At 39.7% G+C, this 14,600-nt stretch overlaps 1 protein-coding gene across 7 annotated transcripts in view; it reads right to left on the bottom strand.

Moving 5' to 3' along the window:
* LOC147181003 (partitioning defective 3 homolog) overlaps positions 1–14,600 on the bottom strand; it is a 171,696-nt gene that overhangs the window by 21,377 nt on the left and 135,719 nt on the right. For all 7 annotated transcript variants that reach the window (XM_086076408.1, XM_086076433.1, XM_086076449.1 and 4 more), the window contains 3 exons: positions 12,905–13,157; positions 12,209–12,325; positions 11,769–12,071 (listed from right to left, as the gene is read on the bottom strand). In XM_086076408.1, the coding sequence (XP_085932534.1) occupies positions 11,769–12,071; positions 12,209–12,325; positions 12,905–13,157 (673 nt within the window). The remainder of the gene's footprint in view (positions 1–11,768; positions 12,072–12,208; positions 12,326–12,904; positions 13,158–14,600) is intronic.

Below are 14,600 nucleotides of genomic sequence, written 5' to 3'. Positions count from 1 at the left end.
AAAAGAAGCAGGTGGGGAAAGAAGATGAAGGAAAGGAGAAGATTTAGAAGGACAATGAGAAGGAGATGGAGCTGAGAAGGAGAATGAAAAGATGAAGATAGTAAAGGGAATGGATGGAAAAGAAGAATGAGAAGGAAAAGAAGAAAACGGAGATGCAAATGGAGACAAATCTGTATATAAATAAAATGAGATGTAGCTAAAAGAGGAAAAATACGGAAAATCAAGATCTTAACTAGTGTTGTTCAAGTAACATGCCGATACCATTATTTCCAAAGCTAATATAGGACTTTGGATGCAGCATCTTGTGTCTTACTTTACACTGATGTGTGACATGTTCACTGCATGCCGAGCCAAGATATCCTGTTGGCCCTTAAATGCTCTCAACCAATGGCAGGGCATCTTTTTCATGTTGGGAAAAACAAACAAACTAGGTATCGGTACTGCCGATACTGCAAAACTGGGTATCGGAACAACACTTAACTAAATCTAACCAGCCTCAAGATCAACTTTGGAAGCCTTACGCTACATCTCTCACAATATTGCAGTTACATCTTGCAAGACTTTTGCTAAATTGCAAAGCATTTCCAATAAATCTTTTGCCAAATTTTGTCTAAATCTAACAAGACTTCCACTTCCACTTAATCGTTCAAAATATCTGCTTGTGCAGCATCTCGCAAGACTTTCCCTAAATCATGCAACACTTCCAAATCTAATGAGACTTCTTAAAATCGAACCATTGCAGATTCAGCTCAAGTCCTACATCATTTATTTACTCTGCTACATTAGACAAGACTTTTGCAGAATTTCACGACACTTTAGCAATACTTGCAAGACTTCTGCTAAATTCTGCTGAATCCTATGACAATTATGGCAAACTTCCGCTAATTTTGCACCCATTTCACCTAACTATTGTGACACTTCTCCTTAAATCCTGCAAAAGTAAATTACTCACCTTTCGCTACATCTAACAACAAAAATGTTTGCAAGACTTCCGATATATGTTGTGAGACTTCATGTGTTCTGGGATGATGTATCCCATCATGTAGCAAAGCTTGACTTCACGCTTGATTTCAAACAATTGAAGATAAAAGGCGAGTTCCCCGCTCGCGGGTTCCACCGCCGCAATCCAATCACATGACTTGGCCGGCTTGCCGCTTACACCTCCAGGCGGCCATTACGCGACACGACAATTGAGACTGGTCCAGACGCATTGTCGGAGTTCACTTGCGCTCTATAGCACCACCACAAAGAGCTAAAAACTGCTAACCTGCAAAAATAACAAAGTTTGCTTCCAAACTGCTCAACAGTCGGCCAGCCAATGCACGAGCTCCTAAAGAACGATGCTGTATGGACGCGGGGTCATGTGGAGAGCTTTGCTAATTGTTAGCTACAGGCTAGGCCCACAAACGAGAAGATTCCAGAAAGAATACAAGCCACACAATAAAACGACACTACATACGGCGACTTCCAACACGCCATCCCTCCTGTGGTGCATTTGATCAGAACACACGTGTTCACATCTAAGTGTTGGGAGGTCATACATAAAAAGTGGATAAAGAAGCAGGCTGGATTAGAAATAATCTCGTTATGGTGGTGCTGATGTGCGACAGGATGAAAAGCAGCAGATGCACAACCTCTACTGACAACAATTTTGAACAAAAGATAAGACCAGACATTCATCCCTCCCACCCCCCAAAAAATAAAAAAATAACAAAAACTGTTGGTCAGTCCGCATTTTAGGTGCAGTTATTTATTTTTACCAATTAGTGACCCATCTGAATTGTTGTAAATGGATTGCTCTCTTTGATGATGCAATGCAATGGTTGAACAAGCGCGCCGTTTTTGGAGTCTCATAAAAAGTGATGATTTTTGAGATATAAGGATTCCACCTAACGCCTGCGTGTAAGTGAATGGAAAGACAACTGCCATCGGACATATAATAAAGGTAAATTGATGGACATGTTTACATTGTGTATGGGAATGAAGCCCAAAATCATCTATAGTGGGGTTTCCATCCACCCATTTTTATTAGAATTTTCAAGAAATGCGAAAATAAAACTGAATGAAAACGCTAGAAATTCGAAAAAGCGCCCACAATTCGTAATGAGGGTGTGGATTTTGAAGTGTATAGAAAAATGCTAATTTTGGCCATGGAAACAGGTTTTGGTAATAACCGCAAGACTGGATACATTTTGACCGGATATTACGTCACACGACGTACGTATGTGGTCACAAAGCAATGGCGGAGGTTAAAGTAAGGTATGTTTGAGGGACGACGAAACTGAAATCTTTTGGGAATTAATTAAACAAGCGAATATTAATGCAATTTTAGATGGAAAACAGCAAAGAAATGTTACAGTTGATCAAGAATTACAAGCGCAAACTCATACGATGTCATCGCACGGCGCAGTCGCTTCCTGTTGTTCTTTTAAATTACTGATGGAGTACATCCCTATTGTGTATACCGCCACCTACAGCGGCGGAGTCCACTCTCAATATTCGCAAAAGAAGAACAGAAGAAAACGGGCAGAAGTCGCCTTTTCAGTAAATTCGCTTAAAAAATTCTAAACAATTGGATGGAAACCCTACATGTGATGCATGGTAGTGGGCTGCTTCTGGAACGAGGTGGGAGCACGCCGTGTTGCCAAATGTAACAGTTACTGTTATGTTTTGGTTTTCAGCTGTTTCTGATTTCTCCCTTGCAGTTGCTGGGGAAACAGCTGGAGGGCGAATCCTGCCGACACACCTGCTGCCCATTAGGTCATCAGGCCGAAATAAAAGCCTGTCAGCAACAGAGAGGAGTGTCGGGTTATTGCTCCGTGACGCTACTCACCATACCTGACGTTTTGATACTGCTACCTTTCTAGCGGCAATATTTCTTGGTGTTGTGGACACCACTAGTAACTAGACTAGTAGCGTTTTTCTTTAATCAACTTTGTATGCTACACTCCTCTCTGTTTTATCCGCCCTCCGGCGTGATTTTGTGTTTTCTTGTTTTTGCCCATGACGTACACTTTTTTGTCGTCGTCGCCTTTTTTGTTGAGCAACCTTTGGTCCACGTGCTTTTTGTTGGTTCATTAAAATTGAGTGACTTTCACCCTGGCTGGGTCTGCTCTTTTCTTTTGGGGTCCAACAAACACAACCCAAACGTGACAGATACCTCCCTTTTTTTTCCTTCTTTTTTTTCTTTTAACATTAATTGAGATGAAAGGAGACTTTAATTTGGGTATTTGCATCTTTGTCGCATAATATTCGCTATATATTTATGTAGCAGAACATAAAACAATTATTGACTGTGTTTTAGCTAGATGAGCTACATGCAATACAAGTCACAAATTGAATATGACGGCAATAGAGCATGGTCAAGTCTGGTCGAGTCAAGTCAATGGATCGCAGGCTTGATGCAGTTATTGCAAGTAGTGCAACCAAATACTAAATCGTATTCACTTTAATTTATTAACGGTTCCAATTCTTTTGCTCACTTTAAAAGTATTAAACCCGTATCTCACTGAGCAACGCAGGTTTGTGCTCAGTGAGATATGGGCTTAAGGGTTCAAACAAAAGGTGCACTGTCCTATTTGTTTAACACATCTAGATGTAAATACTATCATGAACAAAAACTGTAATTCTGAACCTGTGTCTCATACTAATCATCTCATTAGATGAAACCCAAATGTCTTCAGTCTACAAGAAAAACAACAATGTTCCAATACTTATGGAGGGTGTTGTATATGTGAGTGGACAGACTCGTGCATTACGTGTGGATGCAAATAGACAAATGTGTTTACATTGTGTACACATGAATGGGCAGGCAGCTGTTTGTGTGTATGCGAATGGACAGACGGGTGTTGTGTGTAGATATGGATAAATGCCATTCATCGATCACATTCATTTCATATGCTGTTAAATATACAAGAAATATAATACACACATGACATGAAATGTGGGTCAGCAGCCTTTTAGGAGCACCCTGATGTTACACTATAAAGGCGATAAAGACCCAAGCCCCACCCCCGTCAATCCCATCACCGTCAATCCTATCCCTCCAATCCAGTCTTCCCCGCTGTGCCGGCACAAAAACCATGTGCCGCCGCCGCCGCCACCACTAGTGCTGCCGCTGTGATGCATGACATATTGTCAGGGTTTGTCTACGTTCAGATAAATGTACAAAAAAAAAGCTTTCCTTCCTGCTGCGCTATTAGCGCTCTGCTGAATATTAATCACCTTAAATTGATTCCACGTTGACATTAATGGATCCCTAAAAGGACTCTCAAAGTGTTTTGTCTGGATGAAAAAAGCAAAAAAAACAAAGCTGGCAAGGCGGCACAACTTGTCACTGAAACAGAGTCGACTTTGAAGGAAAGCTAAAAAAGGAATTGACAGTTTGTGATTTCACGCTACGATGCACTCAATGACACAACTGCAAAAATGAAAAGCATCTGCTCAAGTTTTAGTTTTGGATCACAAAGATTGTCATTTAGACTACAAATGTTTAGTTTAGATTATATAGATTTATTTAGTTTTGGATACATTGTTAAACCGCAAAAGTCTCATTTTCGATTATAAAGGCAATTTCAGACAACATCAGTTTAGTTTTAGTCCACTAAAGTTGAGTTTGCGTTCAATGTGTGTGTTTTTAAGCTTTTTTTATGAATTTTTTTAGATTTTGACCACAGATTTTACACAGCAAAAAAAAATTGTTTTGCAAAAATAATTTTCAATCACAAAAGTTTGTTTTTTTACAACAAAGTCTTATTTTTAGAGCACAATTTTTTAGTTTGAGATGAAATTGTTTTAGTTTTACATCTCAAACTCAATGGTTTAGTTACAGACTAAAGAGATTTAGTTTTTAATTACAAAAGTAGTTTTTGACCACATCCGTTTCTAGTTTTAAACCACAGAAGTTGAATTTTAAACCTTACATTTTTTTTAGGCCACATACGACTTAAACCACAAAAGCTTTGTTTTCGACCACAAACAATTAGTTTCTCTCCACAAAAGGTTGGATTTTAGAGCAAAAGTTGGTTTTAGAGTTTTAAGCACAGCGCACATGTACTTTTAGACTTCATGGGATTACTTTTAGGACCGCATTGGTTTAGTTTTTAAAAGCAAAGGATTACTGTTAGTCAAATTAAACCAGATAAAGTTCAAGAGAGACACCGTGCAGTGGATTATTAATGAAGAGGGATTATAACAGTGTCATCTGGGATTTTTCGTTATTCGTTAAGTGACATCATCATAAATGACTCATGAGTTTAATGCCCATTTAACACACCATCTAAACCCTCATGGTCGACATCTGTTTTAATCTCAAGAGGATGAAGACAATAAGTGATTTTTTTGTTCTAATTGGAAGTAATGATAATGATGTCGTATATAGTCTACATCGCCTGTCTAGTCTCTGACAGGAGATCTCCTCACCCAGCATCCTCTTAAGACTACTGAGGCGTCCACTCCCACGTCCATTAAAGTTTCTTCCCGTGGGCATAGAACTCTCAACTGTGGAGTTTTTGGCTTGCGTCCAAAAGATTTACTCACGATGAAAGTCATGCCGGCGCCGTGTTGCAACAGCTGCCAGGCCGTTTCAACACTACTGATCGCACACGTGAACTATAACACATTAATGAAATGTAAGAAAAGCAGTTTTTGAAAGCGACTGTCAGTCGCTTGCTTTAAAATAAACATTTCCTGATTATTTATTACAATCCTCACAATTACTATCCACTAAAAACTTTATGACTAGTCTTTAAATGTGAGCATGTGTGAGATGATTGTTTTCTAAGGGTCTTTTCCAAATCTCAAAATCTTCTTGATATCATTTAAGACCACTTATTCACAAAATATAATCAAAAGGAGTGGATGAAAAGGGTTCATTGATATACCACAATATATCAATGACATTCTGACTGCCACGATGCTAAAACGTTGGATTGAGGGATTTGAACACATGATTTGAACACTTTTCATCAAAATTTTGATCTTACATTCATGATTATTTATATTTCTGGTGCACAACAGAATGATTACTGTGAATGAAAAAGTTAAGAGACCAGCAGTGTCTTGCGTGGTCGGCGACAGATCGTTAAACTTGATTTGTGGTCGCCATAGCAAAAACAACAAAACTATTAGAAGCTGATGTCGCATTGGTAGAAACTGTTGCAACATTTGGGGCAAAAAATTTGGTTTGACATCTACACATTTGCGGTATGAGGGTAATCCAGTGGAGCGTTGCATTGTGGGTAGCGCACAGCCCGAAGCAGCTGGTGAAGTACAAACGAAACGAAAGCAACGAGAAGATCAAGCGCAGTTGAGCTACCGAAGCACCTAAAAGCAAAGTGAAAAAAGAAAAGCCGAGGTGTGCAAATCCTGCCTTTGCTGAGGCGGCCACTTTCCCACCAAAGCTAAGAAGTAGGGAAGGAAGGCGCCTCACACGCCGCCGGCGCTCATCGACATTCAAGTTTGTGTCATCAGCTTTTCTCGTGCGGGGAGCGACGGCCACCCCTCCAGCGGAGCCGCCAGACGTTCTGTTCCCGCTACGCCCGCTCAGTTCGCACATGTTGAAGCCAACGCGAATGACGATCTGCGTTCCTCTCAGGTGTTGAGTGGTTGTTGAGTACAACTTGATTACTTTGGCACAAACACACTCGCCAAACTTTTCCTTCTCGAGGATTTCACTTGATGTACTTGACGAGTGCTCAGAAAACCAAAGTGAACTCAAATAAGTGTCGGCAAAAAAAATCCCAGAAGCATTGCAGTGACACTTCATGCGACGTGATCACTAGAGATTCAGAAAGGTGATTCTGAAGATTTTTTTTATTATTAATTAATAATATTATAATTTAAAAAAAAAAAGGTTTGTTGACACCTCTTTTGAGTTGTTTATGTCTTGCTTTATTCTTTTTGCAACCGGTTGATTTCCATTTAAAATGCCAACCCTGTCTTTAACCCTAAAACACTAACGTCGAGTGATTTTCACCCACACAATTCTTGTTGTATTGTTTTCATTGTGTTGCTGCTGTCTGAGTCCTTGGATCCTTGGGTAGCTTCAGGCTGCTTTCAGATGTCATTAACTCCTTCAAACCCAAAAACGTGTAAACACGTTTTTTTTTAATACGTTATCCTTCACTCCTAAAAACATTCACACGTTTAAAAAAAAAAAAAAGTTTTTTATGCAAGAACATACAGAAGGCTTTGATGCAGTTTTTGATATGAACAGGTGGCTTACAGCAATGGTATTTATTACAAAAAAAACTGCCAGCTGGTGGCAGCAGAGTATAAGAGATCAGCCAGAGCCATGTTGCAACAAGCTCTTTTTGCCAGTGTTTTCACCAGGAATGTGAATATTGATGAAACTTAGCTATATTTTAATGCTAATTGCTGCAAAATGTAAAGAACTCCAATCTTTCTTTTTGTAAGTTCCATGTTTTTATAACAATAGAACAATATTCTGTGGGCCTTGCAAAATCAGTCAAAATCCAGTAAAACAGCCAGGAGCGAAGGGTGTTGCTTTAGTGAAAATGGCTGGTAGTGAATGAGTTAAGGGCTTGGAGTTCCTTAAAGAAAAAATAAATAGCCCCTGCTACCAATTTCACTAATCAACAAGGAATTGGGTGGACATATCTTCCATAACAGGAGAAATTTTGGTTCGAAGCATTCATTTCACACTCAGGCACACTCAAAAGTCAGAATTTTTTTTTTTATGTGAAACCCGAACAATCAATTGGCATGAAAGTGGTAGCATGTCTACCATAAAGCAAGTATGAAAAAGCCTATGGACCTATGCCTAAAATTGAGCATTAAGTCAGCCATTTCGGTTTCAAGAAAACTTTTTGCTCCAGTGAGCCCTGATTGGAAGCAGGTCACCTAGAGAGATGTGCAATGCTAAATTGTGAAGCTTCTTTTTCTTTTTTTTGTCTGCCACCCAATAAGGGCTCAGCATGGTGACGTTTGTCGAATATTTCAAGAATTCGCCGTGAAAACAGAAATGCGAGGGCCCTTCATAATCATTGCACCAACTAAATCGCCTTTTTCAGAGTTGAGAGGCACCGAGTACAGTTGGAAAGCAAATCTTTGTCAGCACAAAGTGTGGAAAAGGAAATATTCATCACACAAAAATATTCATCATACAAGGGCCTCAGGCGACGTATCCAATTTTACTTCATTGGCTCCAAAGTGTTTATTCATTTATTCTGTATGCAGCTTACTTTCGCGCCTGACCACTTCTCTTTGCGCAAAAGCATTACATAGATCAATTTTTGACAAAATAGGCGTACTCAAATGTGTCCAAGTATTATTACTAGTTATTGTCTAAAGATCCAGACTTTCAATCTTGAGGTGACATAATGCCGCACTTCTCAGTTCAAGTGTCCAAGAGAGTTTAGAGGTATGTTCTCAAACTACAGTACTTTCAACACTTTAAATTGGTTAATAATGCAGAAAAATAAGCAACAGATCACAAGTTGCCTTGGCCTAAAAAAAAAGTTGGTAAACACTCTCCTTAAAGAGTTCTTGTTTACAGCAAGAAATCATGTTGAGAGTGCAAACATCACACAAAATGTCTTATCGGGCTGTGAAAAGGCAGACAGGCAAGGTAAGGCAAAGTAACGCTGCTGGTTTGTTTGCAGGCGGAGATCTTCTTTTTATTTTATTCCCTCGGCGGAGATGAAGCGTAATGGAGGCCGTTCAATAAAGAGCCAAGAATCAAATCATTGCAAATCCCCGGGAGCTTTTCTCTCAGCGTTCAGAGTGGCGCTTAATTCTCATGATCGTTCAAGGACGAGCGAGGAGTGTTGTTTTTGTTGTTGCGAATAAAGCTTTAAAACAATAACTTAGCTGTCACAAGTTCAGCACTTGAACAAGAAAAAAGAAGAGGATTGAGTTCCGCTTTTGCTCTGCGGGATTATACGACGCAGTGCCAGATGTCAATCATCCTCCCAACATTGTTGCCTGGAAAACATTTGTGCTGAGCTATGCATAATGTTTAGCTTGGCGAGATGAATACGAGGGAGGAAAAAAAGTCCAGCAGGTTTGCCAAGCACGTTTTACAACAGCAACAGGCCAAAGGGAGGGTCCAAATAATGGCATGAAAAAAATAGCCCAGCCTGCCTGCATTTTAAGGAATTTGACTTACTTTCAGAGAGGGAGAAAATATTTGCATCTGGCAGCGGTGGGCCGGCACGCGTCTTCAGCAGAGCGGGACGCACAAGCAACAAATTGCCCAATTTGATCCCAAAGTAAATAAATATAATCATACAAATATTTATTAAATAATTATATTGATTACTATTATTGTTTATTTAATTGATTAAACTGTTTAAAACGTTTCACATGTGGAATGCACAAGTGTTTTAAAAATATATATAATTCAATAGTTAATTAAACAATATTTTTTAGTTTTGTAGTCATTTAATGTACTATATATTTTTTTTTGAATAATTTATTTACAGGCCATTCTTATTTTATATAGCGTTTGCAAAGCCATCTGGCAAATTATTTGGAGTCTCATTGCACATTATTTGAAGCCATTTTTTTTAAAGCCTTGTTGCACATCGAAAATTATTTGAAGAAATTTCACACACTCTTTGTCATCACATTAAAATGTTGTTTTGCGTGTTCAGTTTAAAACAATGCTAACTATTTTAGATGTTAATTAATAATCTAATTGCAGGAAGCCGCACCGCAGGGTGGCCAGTGGGAATATAACATTTCCTTGTTATTGCCGTGTCCAGGCAAAGAACCTTTAAAGCAACTTGCGCAACATTTCCTGGACTCTGGACAAACAAACACTCGACTCGTTGAAGGAAAACGTGAAGACTTTGACATCAGCGTGACAGCGTCAAACTCAAAAGCCTTTAACAATTCCAAACTTCCTGATCTTTGGGGAAAACAATCCCAAAGTCATTCCCATGAAACATAACACCATGCATGCATGTTGTACTTGTCATGTTCATGCCATTGGACCCCCAACTTAACAAACATAACCCTCGTCCCCTTTACCACACTCACTTCCTGTCCTCTACGGGATAGTACAGGATATCCACTTTCTGTTTCTGTATCTCAGGAGGGAGGTATTTATCTTAGGATTGTAGCGGTGGGAATGGACAGTATTCCTATCCTTACAACGTTGTTATTGTGTCATCGCCCAGGCAACAACATGAGAGGAACACTTGAGACCCTTTGAAGCTGCCCGTCAAGATTTTCTAAATGAAACTGTTCTGTGTGAAAGGTTCACGCATGGCATGCGGCGTTAAAGGACGCTTTTAAGGCATTCAATTATTATTTGAAGGTATTCTGCACTTTACTTGATGCCATTTTGTACATTATTTGAGACCATTTTTTGACACTTATTTGATGGCATTTTACTTGAAAACATTTTGCACGTTATTTGAAGCTATATCAATTTAAGTTATGGAAATTCTTTCACGGCAAATTATTTGAGACCATTTTTTTTTGCAGTTGGCCCCACATTATTTCATGCCGTGTTGTGAATGATATGATGCTACGTGAACACAATATTTGCTGTCTCATTTGAAGTGATGCACATTAGATTGTTTCCCACACCACGTTAATATTTGGGCGGGCCACTCAAGAAAACTGACCGCCACCCAAGAAGTTTTAGAAAATGTAATAAAAATATATTTTTAAAAAGAAAAAATGTGTCGCAACCAGAATTACTGCATGTAACGTTAGTTCACCGTCACTCACTTGAGGATCTTGAGGCTAGAGGAGACGCAAGTAACACGACCAAACCAACCAACCACAAAATCCACCCCCCCTTTCCCCAGACCCCAACACCCCACCCACCCAATCCAACCACCAAAGTAGATTTCAAATCTGTGGGAAACACTGTCAGATGTTATATTTACATTTGATGCCATACCATTTGAAACATATTTGATGCTATATTTCCACACTATTTGACGCCATTTTGCATATTACTTGGTGCCATATTTTTTGTCGTACATTATTTCATGCCACCTTGTTTTTGTCAAACTAATGCCACATTATTTCATGCCATTTTGCACATAACATTATGTTGTGTTTTTTGTTAACACTAAGACAACTATTTCATGGATCACCTAATTATCAGAATGTTGTGTCCGTGTTTCGCGGGGTTCCGTGTGAAAGACGCAAAATAATAAATGCCAGATCTGTTACATCTTGAGTAGAGAACTTTGAAGTGAAAATATGACGGCCAGTCAGCAAGCAAGAGCACGAACAAAGTAAAAAAAAAGGTCAGACGCTGAAAAGGTTTCATTCTGTGGAGAAGGCTGTATTGTGTGCTGACATTTAGCGGCCATCTTGTGATTACTTTCCCCTGCAGGTGCGATGGTCGACGCTCTTATTTATGCCCCGGGCTCACCAGAACGAGCCCGCTAAGACCTTTTACACAAATACCAATGTGAAGCGGTGGAAAGGTCACAGACCACCTGTCCCGTAACACAAAAAATAGCGGCGAGCGGATGGCCATGGTCAGCAGACGTATTAAGTCTTAAAATAGCGGCGGTCATAAGTAACATATTTAAAATGATGATCATCAGAGCTTGCGATCAGTAGATGCAACAAGACACCAAACAAATGTTGGTAGATAAAATATTAACTTCACTTTTTCTAAATTTTCTTTTGATAGAGCCTTGAATTTTTGACACACCGTGCACTATGAAATATTTAAATACCTATGTGCCTACCCTCTAATGTATAGAACATGCATTACACACTACCTTCTGGATGCAGTGTAACAGACACCAAATCGTGTTGAGTAGACGTACCTGTCTGCAGAGGGGGGTCTCTCAGGACGTGCCTTGCTGACTTGTGTGTAGAGGGTGTCCAAGTGTTGGTGAGCGTGGTGGAGGTGTAAGCGGGGGTAGTGGTCGTGGTCATTGCGGGGGCTATGGGGGCCTTGCCGGTCACTGCGGGGGCTGCCGTGCTCGCCGTTGTTGAGCGGGCTGAGGCCGGCGTACAGATGCTCGTCCTCCGAGGACCTCTCCGGCGAGCGGCTCACGTCCAGGATCTCGGCGTAATCCCGCTCCCGTGCCTGACGCTCACGCAGTTCACGCGTCTTGGCCTGGATCCTGAGACCCCAGAAATTTGACAAGTATTAACACTTTGGGCATAATTCGGAAATTCTCACTTCGTGCCCGCTTTTGTGGTCAGCAGGGTATTCAGATGATAATTGCAATTTTATGTGATATAATTTCATTGATGTCACCTTTCTTGCTCCATCCTCATCTTTAGTGTCTCCTCGTCCAAAACTTGCATCTCCCCCAGCCGCCATTTGCTGGAACCTTTGCGATCCATCCTGTCGTCTTTGCGGTGCTTCCCAAACCTGAAAACGTCCAAATGCAAAAATCTCTTCAAGTACAGAAGCTGCGCCGGCAACATCAATCATCAAACCTTCAAACAATCTTCACAGTCAAAATTTGTGAGCATCAAAACAACTTCTTGTTCCAAGAAGGTGTTATTTGTGACATCACATTCAAGAAGAAAGAGAAATCAGTGATATAAAGCAGATTAAGACTGTCCCTGAAGGCAACACCTGACTTGATTACATAATTCATGGATGGATGGATGGATGAATGGACAAATAATTGAACTTAACATTTAAGGACAGTCACAGAGGACAATTGCGAAATCAGCAGACTACCTCTGAAGACAACAGCAGACATGACAGATAGCTAGATATAGAAACAACTGGATGGCTGGATAGACATAATGGAAAGAGATATAGACAGACAGACAGACAGAAAAATAATGGATTGACAGACAACAGCTAGTTTAGTGTAAATTTGACAGTCTTTGAAACTGTTATTTCAGATTTTTATGAAGGGAACACATGACATAAATAGATCTGCAGTTAAATGGAGAGATAAGAGTCTAAAACCAGACAGCATCTACATGATGTTACCTGAACATGTCTCCAAGACCTTTGAGCATTCCCTTCTTGGCTTTTCCCTTGTCCTTGTCTTTTTCTTTGTGCGTGTCCCCCTTCTTCTTGTCCTTGCCACTTTTGTCCTTCTTCTTGTCGTCTTTGGCTGTCGAGTTGCCGTTGACCAGAGTCACCGTCGTCCTCTCTCCGGCCGGCGACAGCGGCGTCAACTCGGCCACCGTGGACACGGAATCTCGACCCGAGCGAGAACTCTCCTCGGTGTCTTCCTCCACTGCAAGAGACACAAGTTCATGTTTTTACCCTGGAACCAGGAACCTTCCAATCACCATTAGCTGCTTTTCCACCAACAAGCCCAGGATCTTTGAGTTCTGGGTAAAGGAAGTTCTTGGTTGTAAAAGTTCTGCAGGGAATTTATAATTTGTGTTTTCACAGCGTCCTAAGAGTTCTCTGTAATTAATTCAAATGAGTGATGACGTATGAGTTTGATGAGCCCGGCCAATGTAAGATTTAGTCATTTATTTTAAATTTTGGCAGTTTTGGTCCTCCATAAGTGCAGCCCGTCCCCTCAAAGTTCCAGCTTGGCTCAGCAAGACCCCGCTGCTGAGATAGTACTCGGATGTCCCCTGGGGAATTTGATTACACCGGAAATTTTTGTTGGTGGAAAAACTGAATTTTACCAAGGTAAATTGAAACGTTCTCCAAAAGTTCCGGCGGTGGAAAAGCCCCTATTGTGTGGGAACTACGTTCTATGTGTAGTTCTGAGTTTTGCAAGGCCCACAGAATATTGTGAACATGGAACCTACCAAAAGAAAGATTAGAGTCTCTTCTTTCATCAGCGTTTTGCAGCAATTACATTAGAATATAGCTAAGTTTCATCATTATTCACAAATCTGTTTAAAGCATTGGGGGAAAAGAGCTTTATGCAACATGGCCCTGGTTGATCTCTGATACTCTGCTGCCACCTGTTGGCCGTTTTTTGTAATAACTACCATTGCTTTAAGCGACCTCTTCAGGTCAGAGGCTGCATCAAAGCCTTCTCTAGGCTTTAGCATAAAAAAACATTAAAAAAACGTATAAATATGTTTTTGACGACCAATAACGTTTTTATACATTTTTGGGGAGCAAATGAGGAAATGCAGAGAAAAGATTGGTGATTTGGGTGAAACCAATCCCTTTTTTATTGCTGATTTTAATTAATAAAAAAATTGAGTAAGGAGGAAACAAACTTTTTTAGTAATTAATAATAATAATCTTTTATTTGGTAGTTTCTGTGTTAACAAAGTCATAAAACATAATTCTTCGTAAGTCTTTGAAAGATCAGTCAGAGTGCTTTATGTTGGCCGGCACTCAATAGGTTTTCTAAAAATGGCTGGCATTGAAAACGTTAAGTGGCACTATTTTGCTGATATTCTACGTGTCAATAAACGGTGGAAAAAGTCATTTAATTCAAAAAGCAAAAATAAATAAAAATTCTCTTATCAAGAAAATAATTTTTTTTCCCTACAATTTCTTTAGTTATTATCGGCTAGTCTTTTGTTGTTGGTCAAGAATGGACAATGTATAGAAACACATTTTCACATCATAAAAAGCTAAATTAATAATAATAATAATAATAATAAATACTTTTCTTTTTTGTTTTGTTTTACTCAAATATCTGTACTTTATTTTTACCACCTCTATTGTTGGGTGGTGTGCCTTGAGATTTTTTTGATGT

The sequence above is a fragment of the Leptonotus elevatus genome, chromosome 1 (assembly GCF_054856555.1).
Source record: "Leptonotus elevatus isolate MCC_2025b chromosome 1, RoL_Lele_1.0, whole genome shotgun sequence".
NCBI classification, from domain to species: domain Eukaryota; kingdom Metazoa; phylum Chordata; class Actinopteri; order Syngnathiformes; family Syngnathidae; genus Leptonotus; species Leptonotus elevatus.
This window is presented reverse-complemented; position numbering and strand designations above follow the sequence as displayed.